Here is an 18,030-nt window from a genome sequence, read left to right on the forward strand (position 1 = left end):
CAACGAGAATACATTTTGTGTGCCAAAAAAAAAAAAATAATAATAATGACTTTATTCATCAATATCTAGTGATGGGCGATTTCAAAACACTGCTTCATGAAGCTTTGAAGCTTTACAAATCTTTTGTTTTGAATCAGTGGTTCAAATTGTGTATCAAACTGCCAAAGTCACGCCCCCCCAGTGGTGAACCATTCAAATTTCGAAATGCTTATGACATAACGAATCCTTGTTTACTGAAATCACGTGACTTTGGCAGTTCGATACACGCTCCGAACCACTGTTTCGAAACAAAAGATTCGTAAAGCCATTATTTTGTTTTATTATTTTGGCACACAAAAAGTATTCTTGTTGCTTCACAACATTAAGTTTGAACCACTGTAGTTACATGAACTGTTTTAATGTACGTCTTTAGTAGCTTTCTGGGCATTGAAAGTGTTAATTATCTTGCTGTCAATGGAGGCCTCACTGAGCCATCTGATTTCATCAAAAATATCTTAATTTGTGTTCTGAAGATGAACGAAGGTCTTACGAGTGTGGAACGACGTGAGGGTGAGTAATTAATGACAGAATTAAAATTTTTGTGCGAACTAACCCTTTAACGATTCATACATGCATGTTTTTAATTTTTTTAATTTAGTCTTCTCCAACTATTTACTCTGCTTAAACTCCATCTCTTCCTTACAATCAACTACAAGCTCGCAATCAGATCTGCTTCCATCCATCCATCAACTGATGCATAGAACCAAATCCCCTTCGTTAAATGTGTTTCACTTGGATGTATGTCACAATACAGAAGAAAAGATCTGTTGCTACTTCTGTTACATCCCAACTTTAAGATAAAAATGGTACAACCAAATTAAGAGCAGACTTGGTTAAAGTAGTAAAGTAAACTAGTAGTCACTAAGCTCCTAGTGTGAACTTTATGTTCCAGTTTAGGAAAGACTTGATGAATGGCTGGTGCAACCCTTCCCAGGTGACCCATGTAGTGACAGTAACGCTGTGATTGACAGGTCGACGTTGTAGAACACATGCAGATATAGTGCTTGTAGAACCGGAGCTTGCTGTGACCATGTTCTGTAGACCTCTTGTCCGTATGAGTCCAACATTTATCTTTTGTGTGACTATTGTCATGTGTTCACCCTCTTCTCGCTCTCACACAAATGATTGATGGAGCTATAGCTGACTCTGTGTTTTAACTGGGTAACAAAAAGGGTTGGGGGTTTGCAGGAGCAGTGTGTGTGTTTATGTCTGACTATAGGGAGGAGTGTGATGGCCTCCATTCTCCGCAGACATGGATACAGATGAGAAAGTGTGTGTGCTCTTGTGAGTGTCTCTCCCTGTTGTTTACTTCTATTGATTTAAAAACAAAAAAAAAGCTTCTCTTTTTTTGCAAGCAATTTTCCTCTTTCTTTTGGCAATCCTTCCCAGTTATTTCATCATCTCTGCGTCTCTCAGTGTGTTTAAGGTTCATCTTGCTGCAGTGTGAGAGAGACATGACCCATTTCAGACATTTATTTATCACATAAACACACTACCTGGAACAATCCTAAAGTCACATACTTTTACACAACAGTTTAAAAGTATAGGGTTGGTAAGATTTTTTTTTTATGTTTTTGAAAATGGTACATTGAGGACAACTATGGTTATAAAACAATCAAAATTTGAGGAGTATGTTATATTGGGATAAATAATACACTAAACTTGGCTAAGGTATTAAAATTACAACATTATTTGGCATGAAAGACGAACTCCAGCATATAATTAAATATGGGTTTTATTGTATTATGCATATTTTTATTGTAAAGGCATAGTAAAACAAAAAGCTCACAGGAAATGCTGACTACAATGTAATCAGTTATTAATATTTTGTTGGTTCTCCCTTGTTTTTGATTACAGCAGCCTTTCCTGGGCATTGAGTCACTAAACTTTGTGCATGTGTCATGCTTAACTTCTTTCTAACCCTCCTTAAGTTTTTAAAGTTTTAAAGTTGAGCTTCATTGGAAGACCTGCATCAAAATTCAGGTTTATAATTTCACAAAGGTTTTCAAAAACTTTAAGGTCAGGGGACTGAGGAGACCACTTGAAGACTTTAAAATGCTGAGCATGAATACTTTCATTGTGTGCAACTTTGTTACATTCGCGGTTTAAAATTAAATTAATGTGTTACAATTTTGTGTTACTCCCAAAAAGTAACTAAATGCGTAACTTGTAATCCGTAGCGTCATGTTTATGTTACTTTTTTCCACCTGCCCTGGGCTTTCTTGTTTGTTTTTTAATAATAATAAAAAAAGTTCTATTTTTGGCAAATGTAAAGGTCCTTTCACACCAAAAGTGAAACGTGTACACTGCGTTTGATGCAGAGTTCATCAGAAGAGTACGCGTGTACTCCTGCAAACTTCGCTCGCATACGCGTAAAAAATATTCTGGAATGAAAAAGAACAGGACGCTGGAGAAGAAAGTTTAACACTCTTCAGAAATTAAAAAAAAAAGAAAGAAATGCAAATGTGATGTTTATCTAAAGTCATTTTTGCTTATGGTTGAATTAAATAATTGAAAGTCATCAGTCAAGTCAAGTCACCTTTATTTATATAGCGCTTTTTACAATGCAGATTGTGTCAAAGCAGCTTTACATTGATAACTGGTACATAATTTGGCTGCACAGCAGCTCTTAAATAATAGTGTCAATGCAGGCAGATCAGAAGCACTGTTGAATAAATGTCAAGAATACTGTTGAATATCAAATGTCAAGTCAAATGTCAAGTGTCCCCAACTAAGCAAGCCAAAGGCGACAGCGGCAAGGAACCCAAACTCCAACAGGTGACATCAGGTGGCAAACAAGTGCCAAATAGGTGTTAAAATGGAGAAAGAAAAAAAAAAACCTTGGGAGAAATCAGCAAAGACATTGGTTAATAAAGTGAGATTAAATAAATAAAGTATATTTTATTATCTACCATTTATTTGAAGTTTGTGTAATGTTTTAAGTTTGCATTTCACTGTTTCACATTCATTTTAAGAAAAACTGAATCTGTTTTTTGTGCAAGTGAGATGAGTAAATGCTCATGGTTAGTCCAGAACAGTCAATAAAAAGAAAAACAAAGAAACTTACTTATTTGAAAAAATAACTCAGATATTTTTTGTCAATTTAAAAGTAATGCATTACATTAGTTACTTGATTGTGACCATTCACATCCAGCACATGAGCAATATTCAGATTTAGCTATTTTAACAATATCCTCCTTGGTTGCTGAGGACGACAGCTCCTTCCATCTGGTTATTTTCACTAAAACCCACAAAATATCATCTAATAATATAGCTAATACATGACAAAAGATACAGCTGAAATGTGGAACGCTTACATTAGTTTAACACTCCAGGCACAACTTCACAATATGCATATGAAATATTTATTAAATATTTAATATAAAGTTTGACATCACTTTTGTCAGACATCTTTCAGCCACTAATATTTAAAAAAAAAAAATAATAATAATTAATGTTATTATTGATTTTTAAAACAGTTGTGCTGATTAATATTTTTATGAAAACTCTGATACATTTTTTTCAGGCTTCTTTGATTAATAGAAAGTTAAAAAAAACAGTATATATTGGAAAGAGAAATCTTATACATTTTATAAATATCTATACTGTCATTTTTGATCAATTAAACCCATCCTTGCTGAATAAAGGCATCTTTACACAGAAAAAGCGGCACAGAAACCAACTCTGAAGCGGCATAAAATCACAAAAATGTGCATTTACACAGACTGTTTAATGCTCCCCTGAAGCGGCATAAATGCATTTACACAGGAATTAAAATCGCGGGAAACAATGCTTTGAACATAAGTATTTCAAAACTAACAGTTTTAACAAAATGAATTTAAAAATAATTAAATAATAAACAATGAAATATAATTCGAAAAAAAAAAAAATGCGAAAATTTAAAGTAACTGTTAGTAGGCCTAAACTGCGTGCTATATCTCACGCTTTGATGTTTGTCATAATAAAAATTGAACGATGCAACAAAAAATTATACATTATTACACCGGGTAGTTCACAACAGGATTAAAAGAGGTCGAACATTTTTTTTTTTTTTTTTTTTCAAAGAGACAGAAACAACAAATGATGCTAGCATTTGCGTGTATCAGGCAGCAGCAGATCACCAGATAGACCGTCGTGTGTGGGTGAAATATCGTCCTCAAAGAGATGATTTTTGGAATATAATATAACAGTACACAATCACAGTGACGCCGATTGTGTTAAGCATTTACCTTATCTGAGAGAAATGTAGCAGCGCGTGTATCCGACAGTCTCTTCATGGGAAGATTACAAACGGCGAAAGCCAATTGATGACACACGACGATTCTCTGCTGTTATTTTGGTGGTTTTGCTTCACGATGTGAGTACAGGACTCTTTTACTTCAATGCCCCTTGTTGGAAGACATTATTTTTATTATTTGCCCTAAGTTATATGTTTCGTCTCCTGCTTCTTGAATCTCGCGCCGCCTGAGTTGACTGGAATGCTTTTGGTTGTCATGACAATGACGTAGTTTAGAGCGGCTATATTCCGTGTTCATTTACACTGAACCAGAACAGTATCAGACTCGCCTTTGATACTAGGGGCTGAGGTGGGTCAGACCCGGCGTATTTAGGGTCTTCTTTAACACGGCATTGCGTCTTTACACTGAATACTGAGCAGGAACAGACCCGCTTCAGAACAGCCATAAATCGGCTGTGTAAAGATGCCTTAAAAGTATTAATTCATTCCACAAAATAAAAAAAAGCTACATAATAGATATCCTACTAAGCATAAAATACACAATGCACAGCAAGCAAATATTGGGTAAAATAGTGAATTTTATTTAGAATTACCTATGCATAATTCTTGGTACTAAATAAAAGACTTCTCCCACCTCGTCTTCCATCTTGGTTTATGTTTTGGCAATGCATTCTGGGATTGTCTTCTCTGCAAAAGATACATGTGATGATGCCTTAGCATTTGGCCAAGCTTTCATGATTGTTGTCACTAATGCTGCCTTCACTTGCTATTCACGTGCTTACAGGTGCTAAAGAGGATCTTTTCGTCGACTGAGAAACCAAAGACTGTTAGTGAGTTTTTGAAATGAGCGCATGCGTAAGAACAACTCATTCACAGCTCATTTCGAGGGAATGCCTCCCAAAACTCGTGCACGAGTATTGGAACACGAGTGTTTACCACCGGCATTCGCTGTGTCATGTTAGTGGATTCATTATGTCGGACTCACCGCAGGTAACTCATAATCTGCAGTTGTTACTCCTGTCTCCTGACAAAAACATTGCATGCGGCGCCTGTGGAGTGTGGAAAGTTACTGGAGCGCGCAGCCGCGCTCGTCTCTAACAAGGAACGTCATGGCAGTGATTGACAAGCCAGAGGGCCAATCGTTTACGTGATGATCGCGTAAACGATTGGCTGATGTTTTTAAGGCCCTACCTCGTGCACAGATGATGTATATTAATATTATTCCTTTCAGTGCACCTAATAAATAGTCTTTTATCAGTTAGTAAAGACAGTTTCAAGTAATATTGCAAAAATGTATAAAACAAAACATCCTCTTTAGCACCTTTAAGTCATGATTACGAGCTCATTGCATTCAAGTTCAAAGAGTGTTCATGTGCAATTTTTACCCAGGAAATGAAGGCAGCATGAGTAAGTTTTGGAACACAGTTTATTTCTACTTTTGGTTTTGTTCTGCAGTTGTTGTTGCAGATATTGCATGTGTATTTCTCCATCTACAGGCCCAGAGTGAGAGACAGATGTTCAGAAAGAAGGATGAGACATCTGATCTGACGCCACTAGAAAAACTTTATCATCTTTTGGGATCTGCAGGTAGAAGTCTGTCAGTGGAAACACGCTGAGGTTTAATTCCATGTCTTGATGTGCAAATGTTGGTGTGAAATCATTAATGACAGGTTAAATCATTCATTTAGGCTGCGAATTCCTCAGTCTCATTGTGAATAATGACATTTCATTGGTTTTGAATTGCATAAGTTCAGGAAATTCTGAACAAAAGCACACACTCTCAGAGATGTCAGCTGGCACAAATGTCTCAAATGTTGTATTTTAATAGCAGTGTTGAGGGTAATGCATAATAGTCATAACAAGTCATAATCAATGGCACTGACTTAACTCATGATGCTGACATAGAGAGCTGCAGGGATGACATATTTTTGTAGGCCAAAACCTGGAAACAAATTAGCATGGATCTGTAGTCCTCAAGTCAATGTTTTTGGGGTTTTTTTTAATGGGTTTTTGGTTAAATGCCTGAAATATTTTGTTGGTCACAGAGCTTATTTTCTGCAGTAATTCAAATGCAATGGGAAAAACCTATTGGGTTTTTGTTGTGTGTACCAGGGTGATGGTAAATTCTAGGCCAGCCTACAAAAATACATGATCACTGCAGTGCTCTATTGTTTCTAGAGCTGAATTAAACAGAAAAATTGGGAAAATTCATGTATTTGCTTGAGTTATATGGTTCTATACCATCATTGTGTTGACACATTGGCCACTTTTATCTGTTTGAAATAATATTGGGTTTCTGAAACTACTGTAAATAGTTTATTTTCAGTGCACATCCAACAGAAAGTATATTTTAAAATCAGCCAGCTTAATGTGAGCAAAACTCGCAGGAGGTCGTTGCCCCTCCTGATTCCAGCACCTCTAATGTGAATGAGTGAGTGAAGATGTCTTTGTTCCTCGAGTTTCTTTCCAATTAAACTGCTGTGATAGACGGCTTTGTGGTACCTCTTTCCAAATTATTCATTTCTTAGGCTACTAAAAACAATAGGCATGCCAGTGAATCTTCTAATTCATCAAAGCAAATTTGTCCAGGTCTAAAAATATTTATGATGCATATTGGTGATTTAGCAACATATAAAACCATGCAAGTCATTTAGCTAAATATTAGCCTAATTTGGTAAACTAGCTTGTTTTTCCCAAAATGGCAGCTATGGGGCTAAGTAAGCCAAATGCTGTGGGGTAAGTGTTTTAACTTACCCCACCATAAGGCACTGAAGTTAAGTTAAATCTCTGAAGTATAAACTAGTACAGTGGTTCTCAAACTGTGTTTACAAACTACCCCCTGAAGGGATTCCCATCCTTCTGCGTACCCCCTCTCTTCCACTTCGACTGCAGTCACACCTTTTCCATTAAGGGACAATATTTGCCCCCGAAATTGATTTTCCAGTGCATATTTTTACGTTTATGAATAACTTTATAAAATAAATAATGTTTTAAATAAAAATGTTTAATAGAGAAATATGCAATGATGGTAAAACGAAGTGATACTTTTAAATATTAAACTAAAACTGGCAGTAGGTGGCAGCAAGTCACTGTTTTTATGAGTGAGTCATCGAGTCATTCATTCAGTAACGAAGTGGCTGTGAATGAATCATTGAATCATTGACTCTCACGATTCATTCAAAGCCGCATTCGTGTGTTGTAGTTCTGCTTTGGTTTTCGTTAGAAATATGTTTTCGTTGCAAAATAAATACTGACAGGACTGTGTTTAAAATGTACGTTTTGTTTTTTGACCTATTGTATAATAATGTCACGTTTGCAGTCATGTGGATATTTGATCATGGATACGTCTTCCTCATTATCAACATTAAATACAAGAACTCACACAAGGTATGTTTTTGTATCGAAGAAAGTTTGAGTCTTAAATTGATATAAATCCACTATCTGTGTCTATATTTGTTCTTCATGCGAGTAAGTGCTAAATCTCCACTTTTACAAAGGTGCATTGTCGAGAACGGCAGTAATTTAGCGCGATTTAAGGCAGCAGATTCGGCACGCAATCTATCATATATGCTGCTTGTGTGGATGCAGTCATTTTAGACTCCAAAACATGAGGTAATTTGATTAAATGTACTGGATTTACGGCATTTTGCCAGTTAGAAATACATGCTCAGTTTTAATATTATTTTAAGGTATGGTAGAGTTAAATTAGCTACTCCGCAAGTACTCATACGCGTACCCCAGTTTGAGAAACACTGAACTAGTATAATTTCATTGTAATATTACGCAACTGTTATTTTGTCTTTTTTTCTCCGAGTTTATTTAATAGGAACAGTGTACAAGTACACCAAATCCTTCTCTGATATGAACCAGAAGACGCTTAATCATATATATCTTTCCACCTGTAGTCCCTAATCGACATTGCAGAAAAACTACCATGTCAAGAACCTTTTGACTAAAATGTTTATTAGTTTCAGTGACATATATTCATTCTAATTTGGTTTATATTTAACAAGCACTCTGTTTAGTCTGTTTTGGGGAAGGTTATAACTTTGGTGTTCAACATATTGTTTCAGAAATGCAAACAATAAAAGAAATTGAAATTTCAACTTCATTTTGTTGGTTTTATGTTGTTTAAGTTAACTTTAAGAAAAGAAATATGGATATTTGTAAACAGAATATATTAGTTTTTAAAAGAGGTAAATTATCTTTACAGTTTCACATGTTTGATTTGGATTTTAGATGGTCAGTTTACACCTACTCTGACAACTCTGACAACTTACCCCTAACGTGGGGTAAATTGAGCCACAGGAACACTTTATATAAGAAGCCATATTTTTAGAACCCTTTGTCATAGACGTATTCTAATCATTTAAAATGATAGGGAACATCCTGAAATTACTTAAGATACTTTCATTATACTTCTGCTTCATTTTCCCTTATCTTGAGTAAAAAATGTCTCATCTTACCCCACTCTCCCCTATACTTTCTCTGTCAATCAGTAAATGTTGATTTTAAGTAGATATTCCCAGAAATAGATAGATCACTGGGTGACCTTCCCCGACATCATTAATCAGACTCAGTCCAGAGGAGTGTTTCACTCTGCCTTTTATTTTTTAAACAAGTTTATACAAAGAACACTTAACAATGTTTCTGTTATAAAGAGATGTTTAAAAAGCCATTAAATCAGTTGGACCATGTCCGTATGTTCCTTATAAACTGCAACTAGTGTCGTAGAAACAATTGGCATTTTCTTTGCTGTTGTGTAGGCATGATTACTGTTGCCATCATCATCATCATCAGTGCTCTTGTTATCATTAACATCACATTTCCTCTACCATATGTTCAGTTGTTTCATTGCTAAGTAGAAAATTGGTTTCATATTAATAATCATTATTTATTGAATAAGGTAGATCTCATGCTGACCTAACAGAAAGAATTTACAAACATCTTTCTACCTGATGGTTACAACAATTGTTGCATTAAATCATGGGATTTGTAGTTTGTATTATTAGACAGTTTTAGTAGTCAGTGTTCTGTAAATCCTTTAAGGAATATACTAGCTCAAAACAAGTTTAAAGTCTGTCAGCAGTTCATTTGGATATAACTTCACAGACAAGGTTAGTAAGAAATATTATCAAACATTTTAACACACATAATCTTAGCATTTATAATTTTGAAATGGTGATGTTTATGCTATTATATTCCATTGTAAATGCATTAAATTGTTTTAGGTTGTAATTACAATATTTTCTAAGGTTACTGACAGCAGCTTACAGATGTTTTTGATGATAGCTTCAAGTCCCAATGAAAATAGTTTTTGTTGCTTTTAGCCCATGTCAGACAGCTTTTGAAACAACCTATAGGCTAATGTATTCCTAAAAGTTGTTAAAAATATCTAGCACATATTGCACATTCACAACTTTCCATTTAAAAACAAAATGTTTCTTAGACAGACAGAAATATTGATGAATCATCCTGCACTGAATGGATTTTTGTCCAATCAGATCTGTAGAATGAGAATGTCCCGCCCCTTGATACCACCTGTAGCAAATCATGATTCATTCCTGTTGGCTACTTTAAAAAAAAAAAAAAAAAAAGTAAAGAAAAGAAAAGAAAGGGATGAGATTTTAATGTTTCCCACTCAAACTTCCTGTTTTAATAGAAAATGTCAACACAGGGCACAAAATGGTGCTAATCAAGCGAATTCACGGGGTCTTAACCTTGTTTCGAACCTAGGATATTCCTTAATAGTCAAGCCAAACCTTCCCAGACATCATAACAGTCCATAAATGTCTTCTAAAAACGTACAACTTACACACTTATACGACAATAAATTGTGGTTCAACTCAAATAGGTGCATTCCGGCTTCACTTTTGAATTGCCAGTTTTTCATGTGCTTTCTACAGCTGTGTTTCTCTGACTGTCTCTCTCTTTTACCATCCTGTAAATTTTTATTTCTCTGAATTATTCAACATCTCCTCAAAGTGCAACCAGACTTAAAGAGAAAAAAAGCATGGCAGATATGGAAATGGGGCATTAGACAAGCAAAAGAGATGGAGTACATGGAAACGAGAGGAGAGGATGACAGATCTCCTCTCTCCACCCACAGTTCTTCATCATCATGTACTGTATTATCCTCCATTTCTCTCTCTCCCCAGCCTCAGGAGACCCATATTAACTTAGATATCACCGACAGCTGAGACTTACGCCTCCCACTGTTCCGATGAGAGACGGAGGAACAAACACAAACGAGACAGTGACAGAGAGAGAAGGAAGGAGAGAGAGACTACTGTAATATGAGGTCTACACTGCAAGTGAGTGATACGACAAAACTAGATTATAATCAATGAAACTGTCCAAGTGTGAGATGGTGCAGTAGTTGAAGTTCTGGCTGCTCGGGTTCCTGTAGGCAAGGGTATAAGGTACTTGAAAATGTTGCGTTCTGGAAATTCTTTTCTATTCTTTTATTAAAAATATATAATTTTGTTAGCCTTATTTAACTAAAAAAGGCATATCAAGGTCCCGCACAGGGTTGCCAGGTTTTCACAACAAAACCCGCCCAATTGCTCCTCAAAACTTGCCCGAAATTAGCCCAATTGCATTTTAGGGGGGGCCCCACGGTAAAAATTGCTTTCCGGGGGTGAAAATTCAAGTTTTTGGCGGGGCTCCCCTGGTAAAATCGCATTTAATGCGCTAAATATAACATTATTTTGGGTTGATTCAGTCCGCGGACATGAAAAACAACACGTGGCAACAGTGTAAAAGTAGTTCCACCGGAAAGCCGCAGACTTGGCAACACTGGTCCCGGAATCCAAAGAAACAAGCAGTAAAATCAATGTAAAATGTACTGTAATTGGTCAAAGTATAGTCATTCATCCTTGTTAAAAGACATCTCATCAATCACCACAACATATTGTAACCATTGTTGAAAATGAATTTGACTCAAACATGTTCGATCTGCACAATGCATTATTAATTTCAGTTTAGCACTAAACGCATTTTAGTGTCCTAGAGTCTTATATATTCGGGACATTGAAGACAAATACGGTTAAATATGCTTTGCATCAAAGTTACTTTACCAAACAAAGTCTGAAATGCCAAAATGATTTCATTTGTTTTAAAAGCTATGTACAATTACACTACAGTTCAAGGGTTTGATGTCGAATTTTTTGAAGTCTCACCATGATCAAAAATCGTGATATTGATCGACACAGTACCCATACAAGAGTATATTTTCTCAGTATTTCTTACACCCCTGTCTACAGGTCCTGTTTACATTTATGTCATTTTGAAGATGGATGATGACTGGACGTTCACACTGACGGTGATTTGCCATTTTTATCGAGGGATGACAATTAACTGGGTGACACAAGCGACAAGATCCCCAAAGTTAATGTAGGTTCAATTTTATGCAAATAAACTACCATGTAATATGGTGACTGCCATTAAGAATGCAGACAGGATAGACTCTGTGACCCCCAACAATTTAATCGAATTTAATGTGAACGTCCATTGAGCCTTGAGGAGTTAGAAGAGGAAGCTAGGATGAGTGGAAAAGAGAGAGTGAATGCTGATGACACCGAGCTAAAGGAAGGGAAAGAGTATACTGTGTTGTTTATCTCAGCAAGGGAACCTGTGTCCTAACCAGACATGACTATTATAGCATTGTGTTGGGTAGCCCCGCCCACGGTGAAATCTTATTGGTCCAAAATCCTGCTTGCTAGAGCACAACAGGAAGTAAAATCCCCATTGATCCCATAAAGCACTGCTAATGGTATAATTAAAGTTTTATGTTTGAATATTTTCAAACATTATACTCAATACTATTTCTGATAATCAATGACTTTGATAATGAATCATTTTACATTTTACATCATTTGCAGTGCTTTTTGGTTTGAGAACTTCATCACTTCATCAAAAAATGCTCAGTATAGTCTTATGCTTTTGTCTCTTTTTCCCTTTTTTAAATTCAAAATACTTTTTTCTTAAATGTTGATTGAATGATTGATCTCAGAGCCATTGGCTTGGTTCACTGAAATATCATTTGGAAATAATACTTCCAGAAACCAGTCACTGTTGCAGTGTTTGCATGGTATTTTGGACAAATAAATTACTTATAAACGTGTCGTGTCACATCTCAGGACATGATGTAACATCAGCTGGCTGCACCCAGAAAAGCATTTGAAAAGTTTACACGCACAAAACACTGTGTTTACAATCTCAAATCCTCAGCTCTAGAGTGTGTGTGTATTTGTGAAAGGCTGTAAACTAATGCTGCATTATATTCACATCATATACATACATTTTTACACATTATTTATATATATATATTAAACTTTTTGCTCTTTTAAACCTGATGTATGAATAAACGGGCGTATATAATCAGTAAACATGTAAAACACAAATGTGACAGGAGAAATTTCTCAATGCTAGTGCTGCGGTAAAAAAAAACCTGGCCTTGTTTAAGTTAACAGACAAGCCTAATTAGTCTTCCTGACGTCCTTTTTATCGATGATTTAACCAGTGACTTTTAATTAGGATCAACCTGCAGTGCTGTAGCTGGCTTTGGATTTCCTTTAATGCTGGTAAGTTCAATCTTAGAGCAGTTGTCTTTTTCCATGCCTGTAATAAGCTCTCATATACCTTTAACACATTTTTGCATATCTTTTCTGGGTTCAAACAAGAACATTCCTGTTTTCTTAAGAAGGGAACATTTTTTGCTTGGCGATGGATGGTATTACACAACCCATGAGTGTGTTATAGCTAGAAACTTTCTCAACTTTTGATCACAAAACAGAATTCACCAAAGTAAGCTCTGTCCACTCAACACAAGCAAATGTACTCCTCATTGCATTGGGAAAAACTAACCCTTTCCATGTTGAATACGGGCAACTCCTCTTAAGAGCACACGCCTCTTTAAAAGCCCTTAGTAGAATTCATCCTAATTATACATCGACAAAAGGTACAGCTTAGAATAGTGCATAAGATTAGATTGGTCAAACATACCACCAAACGAATGGAGCCATCAAACAAATGGGAACAATGTGATTCTCTAATATACATATTACATGTCTCTGGACTGGCAACTAAGATGTCATTCAAGCATTGGTTATAATACATCTTTTAAAAATGATTAAATAAAGCATATGCTTTATACATATAGCGCAAGCTTAAAATATGGCAAGACATCTTTTAAGTTAGTAAGGAAAGTGAGAAGGGTGTTAAAATTCGGAAGCACTTCATCTCCGTCAAATGGTTGTCAACTGCGGCAGGCTCGACTCTGATTCCGTTTACGCTTACGGTACAAAAAAACAACATTGCAAATAGTACATAAACAGTAAAAAGTACATCATATATTGCTAAAGATAAAATGCTACCCGGTGGCATTCACATCACAGGTAGAACACTTGTATGTTAAGAAGAACTCAGAAACAACAGTCATTCAGCTTATTTGGGTGGTTTAAAATAACCACTGGAAACGAGTCTTCACACCGAAGGAATTCGGAAGAAGATATTTACACCTTGTGTTTCTTTGTGACAGATGTGAATGCACACACCATCACTTGATTTCACTTTTTAGTCTTTAACCTGCAGAATTAAAGAAGTAACCTGACCAATCCAGTGCTTTACTTGATTTGTACAAAGTTTATTCCAGGAAGTTATTCCTCATTTGATTCAGGTTTTAAGCTGATCTTTGTCACTGTGGTTTTATTGACAGATAAATCTACTCTGCTCTTCTCGAGCATTCCTCAAAGACAGACTTCATGACCTCCTGGCACACAAAGTGGCTCCGTTCCAGGCAGAGGGTTGTGTAGCTGGCTCACCTTGGCATCGCTTGACATCTCTGTGCCAGACGTGTCTGTCCTCCAGGGTTTGCCCCTGAAACCCAATGACACTCTGGAGAAAATTGCCACTGAGACAAAATGAAGCATCACTGTAGCTCAGGATAGTTTGACTCGACGCTGACCCATGAGAGCATGTTGATACATCCTCACATCAATTCAACGGTTGAAAATAGCCATCCAGGAACATGCTGTAACTGTATTTGCTGTCATATTTTTGGAGCTGCTGTCCCTGGAGTTGGTCCAGAAGTTGAAATTAACTCCAAAATGAATCTGGTGAGAATAGAGAGAGAGAACTTCCTTTTTTGTCCCTTTTTATAGTTCATTACAAGCTCAATTGCTGTAAAGTGTACTGCAATGAGTATAATGGAATCTAGTGTTCTCGTTCCGAGTTCAATAATCCATCTCTGCCTCTTGCCGTTTTATTTGCAAGCAGCCCAAAGGAGCAGTTTCGTTGAACTCTGAACATTTCACACTCTTGAATAAGTCCCTAGGTGGCTTGTACATTAGTTGTCATTGGCCCGTAAAATCTCACAAGGCTGTTCAAACAAAGTGTGCTACTTTTTAGACACATCTGTTTGCTCAGTACACAGATGCTTTATTGTCATGTAAAGAAGCAAGAGGTCACCATCACACATTTCTGCAGGTCTCCTTTAAATTGGTGCATAATTAAATTTTGTTTTGTCACCTTGCATTTGTCTTCGAGGAAGAATGCTAAATCTCCATTCAGATCCATTGTGGATGAAAAAGACAAAACAGACAAGAAAAGAACAAGTCTACAGAAAGCACTGGAGAACATATTTTCGAATCTGCTGTATTAGAAGCAGGCCATCATCAATTACAGCGCCCCCTGCTGTTCTGTGGCAGTGTGGCAGCCAAACGCCTGGCTGGGAACAGCTTGGAAGAGCAGAAAGTGAGTGAGTTTGACAGCTGTATCCATCAGTCATTTGGCCCCAGGCGGGAGAGGACAGATAGGCCTAGCATTGCTACCATTTTTCCTGGTCTCTTGAGCAATTCCAGAGACACCTAAACTCTTCACTCTGAAACCGATGCCCAGCACCAGATTTAATGGTTTTCCATGCCGTGTGCATTAGGGTGCTACAATAGGGTGTAGGTATTGCCGCTACATGCTAGATTTGGCCACCAAACGATCGGTAAAATACGTTCTTGCTTTCACCAAAAGTGTAATTATTTACATTTGGAAGTATTCAGAGGAAGCAGGCTGTTTGACAGATATTGCAAAGAATACACATTGGTCATTTTAGGAAAGTTGTTTTGGCAGTGCTACATATGACATTGCCGGACTTGTTCACCTAGTTGTGTGCTCCTCCGTCACTATGGCACCTTATCTCTGCGGGCGACTTTTGTCCCCTGAAAAGTCTCTCTTGAGGTCTGTCGGTAATAGAGACTTGCTCATTGACCTTGTCTTTACCTCTCGAACAAGAGTTTGAAATAGAAGCAGCCAGAATAGCTATGACTTGAAGTGATGTTGGTGTTCTGCTCCCTAAACAAGTGCTGGAATGCATCCTTTGATGAAGGTGTTGAGGTAAAGAGTCCTAGGGATGTTGGACTTTGCCAATTTCACCTAGTCCCTTATCCATTGACTGAAATAACAAACCCTTAGACATCATAAACTCTCTTTCTCTCTCCTTCTCTCTCACAGGACACCTTGATTTCTTCACTGTCCTCTTCCTTATGCTTCCTCGCTGTTCTTTGTCCTCAGTGGTCTAGAATTGTCTGAATAATAGCTCACTGTGTGGAAGCTCTTGGCTGATAGAAGTTGACAGCACAATGGCCTTGTCTGAAAGGGTGTGAAGCTCCTGAGGTGAGGGCTCCTGCCTTTTGCTATCGGACACATGGGTCAGGGCCACAAGAGACATCTGAAGACCAGCAGTACAAGGCCAGAATGTTAGGGGGAAGTTGGATCACTAGGGATTTGAGGCCCATCACGAATCAGAATCTAGACCATGCAACATTTTTCCCTTCAGTTCTCTATATTATAGAACAATGAATATAAATCTAGTCCAAAACATGTACAAGTAGGGAATATACTACAAATATAACTGAAACACATGTGCAAAGGCTTTCACATCCATCCAGTTGCAGTGTCTAATCAAAATCATGCTTTCTTGTGGTTGTGTCCTTTCTAGACTTTCCCCTCAGACCGTCACTTCCGTTTTGCTGTTCGTGGGCAGTCCCTTGTGTTTCGGGTGAAGGTGTGGAGACTGTCCGTACCCCAGAGGCTGGGTGAACAACTCTGGAAGAGTCTCAATACTAAACTGCCGCTTGTTGGTGAAAGCCTGGCGCCGACAGTTAGGTTGGGACAGTGGTGGCTGTGACTGTGCCATGAGAGGGACCTGATGTTGGACATGACTCTTGTTGGGGTCCCAGACTTTGAAGGCCGAGGTTGAGGTGAGTGGGTGGGTATTGGTCTTGGAGATCTTGGGCTTGGGAACTTGGGCCGATGTAATGGTGATGGCCAAAGGAGTATGGATGTCTGGAGGTGGAAGGAAGGGTTTATCTTTTGGGTGGAAAGCAATGGGCTGGAAGGTTGCAGGCGAGGATTGGCGGTGTGTGTAATCCATCATAGGGTAGCTCTTGGGGTAGTAATCCCTTGCTGTAGTGTCTGCAGGGAAAAAGGGCAGGGAAAAGAGTTAGAGAGATAGAGGCTGAAATACAACATAGCATTGTGACAAATATGCAATAGATTTGTTTAATAGTGTTGCTTCTACACTCACATAACCTACAGTATATAGTGTACAAACCTAATGTATTTGTCACAGACTATAGTTGCTATATTTAGTGCTCAGAGGATCTAATGAGTAAAACACCTGGAGCAGAGGGTCATCAAATGTGACATGAGGATGCCCTTAGCGCTTTTGCATCACGCCACACATATGCAGGCACGCACATGCATTCATTTGAGGGAGCTATGGCTGTACACATCATGGTCATGATGAAAAATGAATATATGTGTCCTGAGGCCAGACACTTTTTGAAAGAATCAATACAAGAAATTTCAAGTGAAGAGGTACTGATGAACATAGCTGAAAGTAGATCAGTTTGCAGTTTGGTCTGGTTTTGATTGTATGGTAAAAATGTTATATTGACATTTTGAGGCACAAAGACAATCTATGATGCAGGTTTTTAAGAATGTTTGTACTGCAACATTACCAAACTGCAACCAAAAAGCAACAATGTTGAATGTTTTGTACTTGCTGGGAGGAACCATCCATGGCTTTACCTGGTGTTTACTAAAGTCTCACTACAAAAACTGCAGGTGAGCTATAATTATTATTCATTGTCGTGTGTAATATTTTATTTAGTGATATTTAAAGTGGCTTGGTAAAAGTTAGCTGCTTATGAAATGGAAACAAGTTAGGGTTTGGAACAGTATATTAATGGCTGATTATTTTATTCTTTGTCAGGTTGAAGTGGGTTAGCATGTTAGCAACAGTTGACAGCAGAGGGTTAGCCTTTTAGCCTGTCTCGTCAAATTAGCCCATCTCCGTTGAGCACTGCAAGCTATAGACAGGGTCTCTAGCTTCACTGCCTTCTGACATAAACAACCTTGCTTTACTGTTTTGTCATTTTTCTCTCATTTTCTCATTTTCCATCCTTCTTATACTGTCCCTTCTCGTTATCGATTAAGTCATAGCTAATGCATGAGGCAAACAGCTGCCGGCAAGGCACACAAACATAGCTTAATTTCAATGCATGTGTGCTCTCAAACATATATCCTGGCCCGATGGTAATCATTGTTTCTGCCAAAATACTGTAGTCAGTAAAACTGGTAACTTGGCATTAGCCACCACTGTTATGATTAGTTTTGACCGCATCAGTATGGACGAGCTCACTGTTTGTAGCTGTGCATGAGCGAATGTCGGTTACTATTACAATCAGCTAAGAAGG

General features: G+C 37.5%; 1 protein-coding gene across 2 annotated transcripts in view; it reads right to left on the reverse strand.

The window, feature by feature from the left end:
• Nucleotides 1–9,084: 9,084 nt before the first annotated feature.
• LOC125273580 (protein shisa-9) overlaps nucleotides 9,085–18,030 on the reverse strand; it is a 95,075-nt gene continuing 86,129 nt past the window's right edge. For both annotated transcript variants that reach the window (XM_048199088.1, XM_048199079.1), the window contains one exon: nucleotides 9,085–16,744. In XM_048199088.1, coding sequence (XP_048055045.1) covers nucleotides 16,278–16,744 — 467 coding nt within the window. In that variant the 3' untranslated portion in view covers nucleotides 9,085–16,277. The remainder of the gene's footprint in view (nucleotides 16,745–18,030) is intronic.

This window comes from Megalobrama amblycephala, linkage group LG1, assembly GCF_018812025.1.
Source record: "Megalobrama amblycephala isolate DHTTF-2021 linkage group LG1, ASM1881202v1, whole genome shotgun sequence".
NCBI lineage: Eukaryota > Metazoa > Chordata > Actinopteri > Cypriniformes > Xenocyprididae > Megalobrama > Megalobrama amblycephala.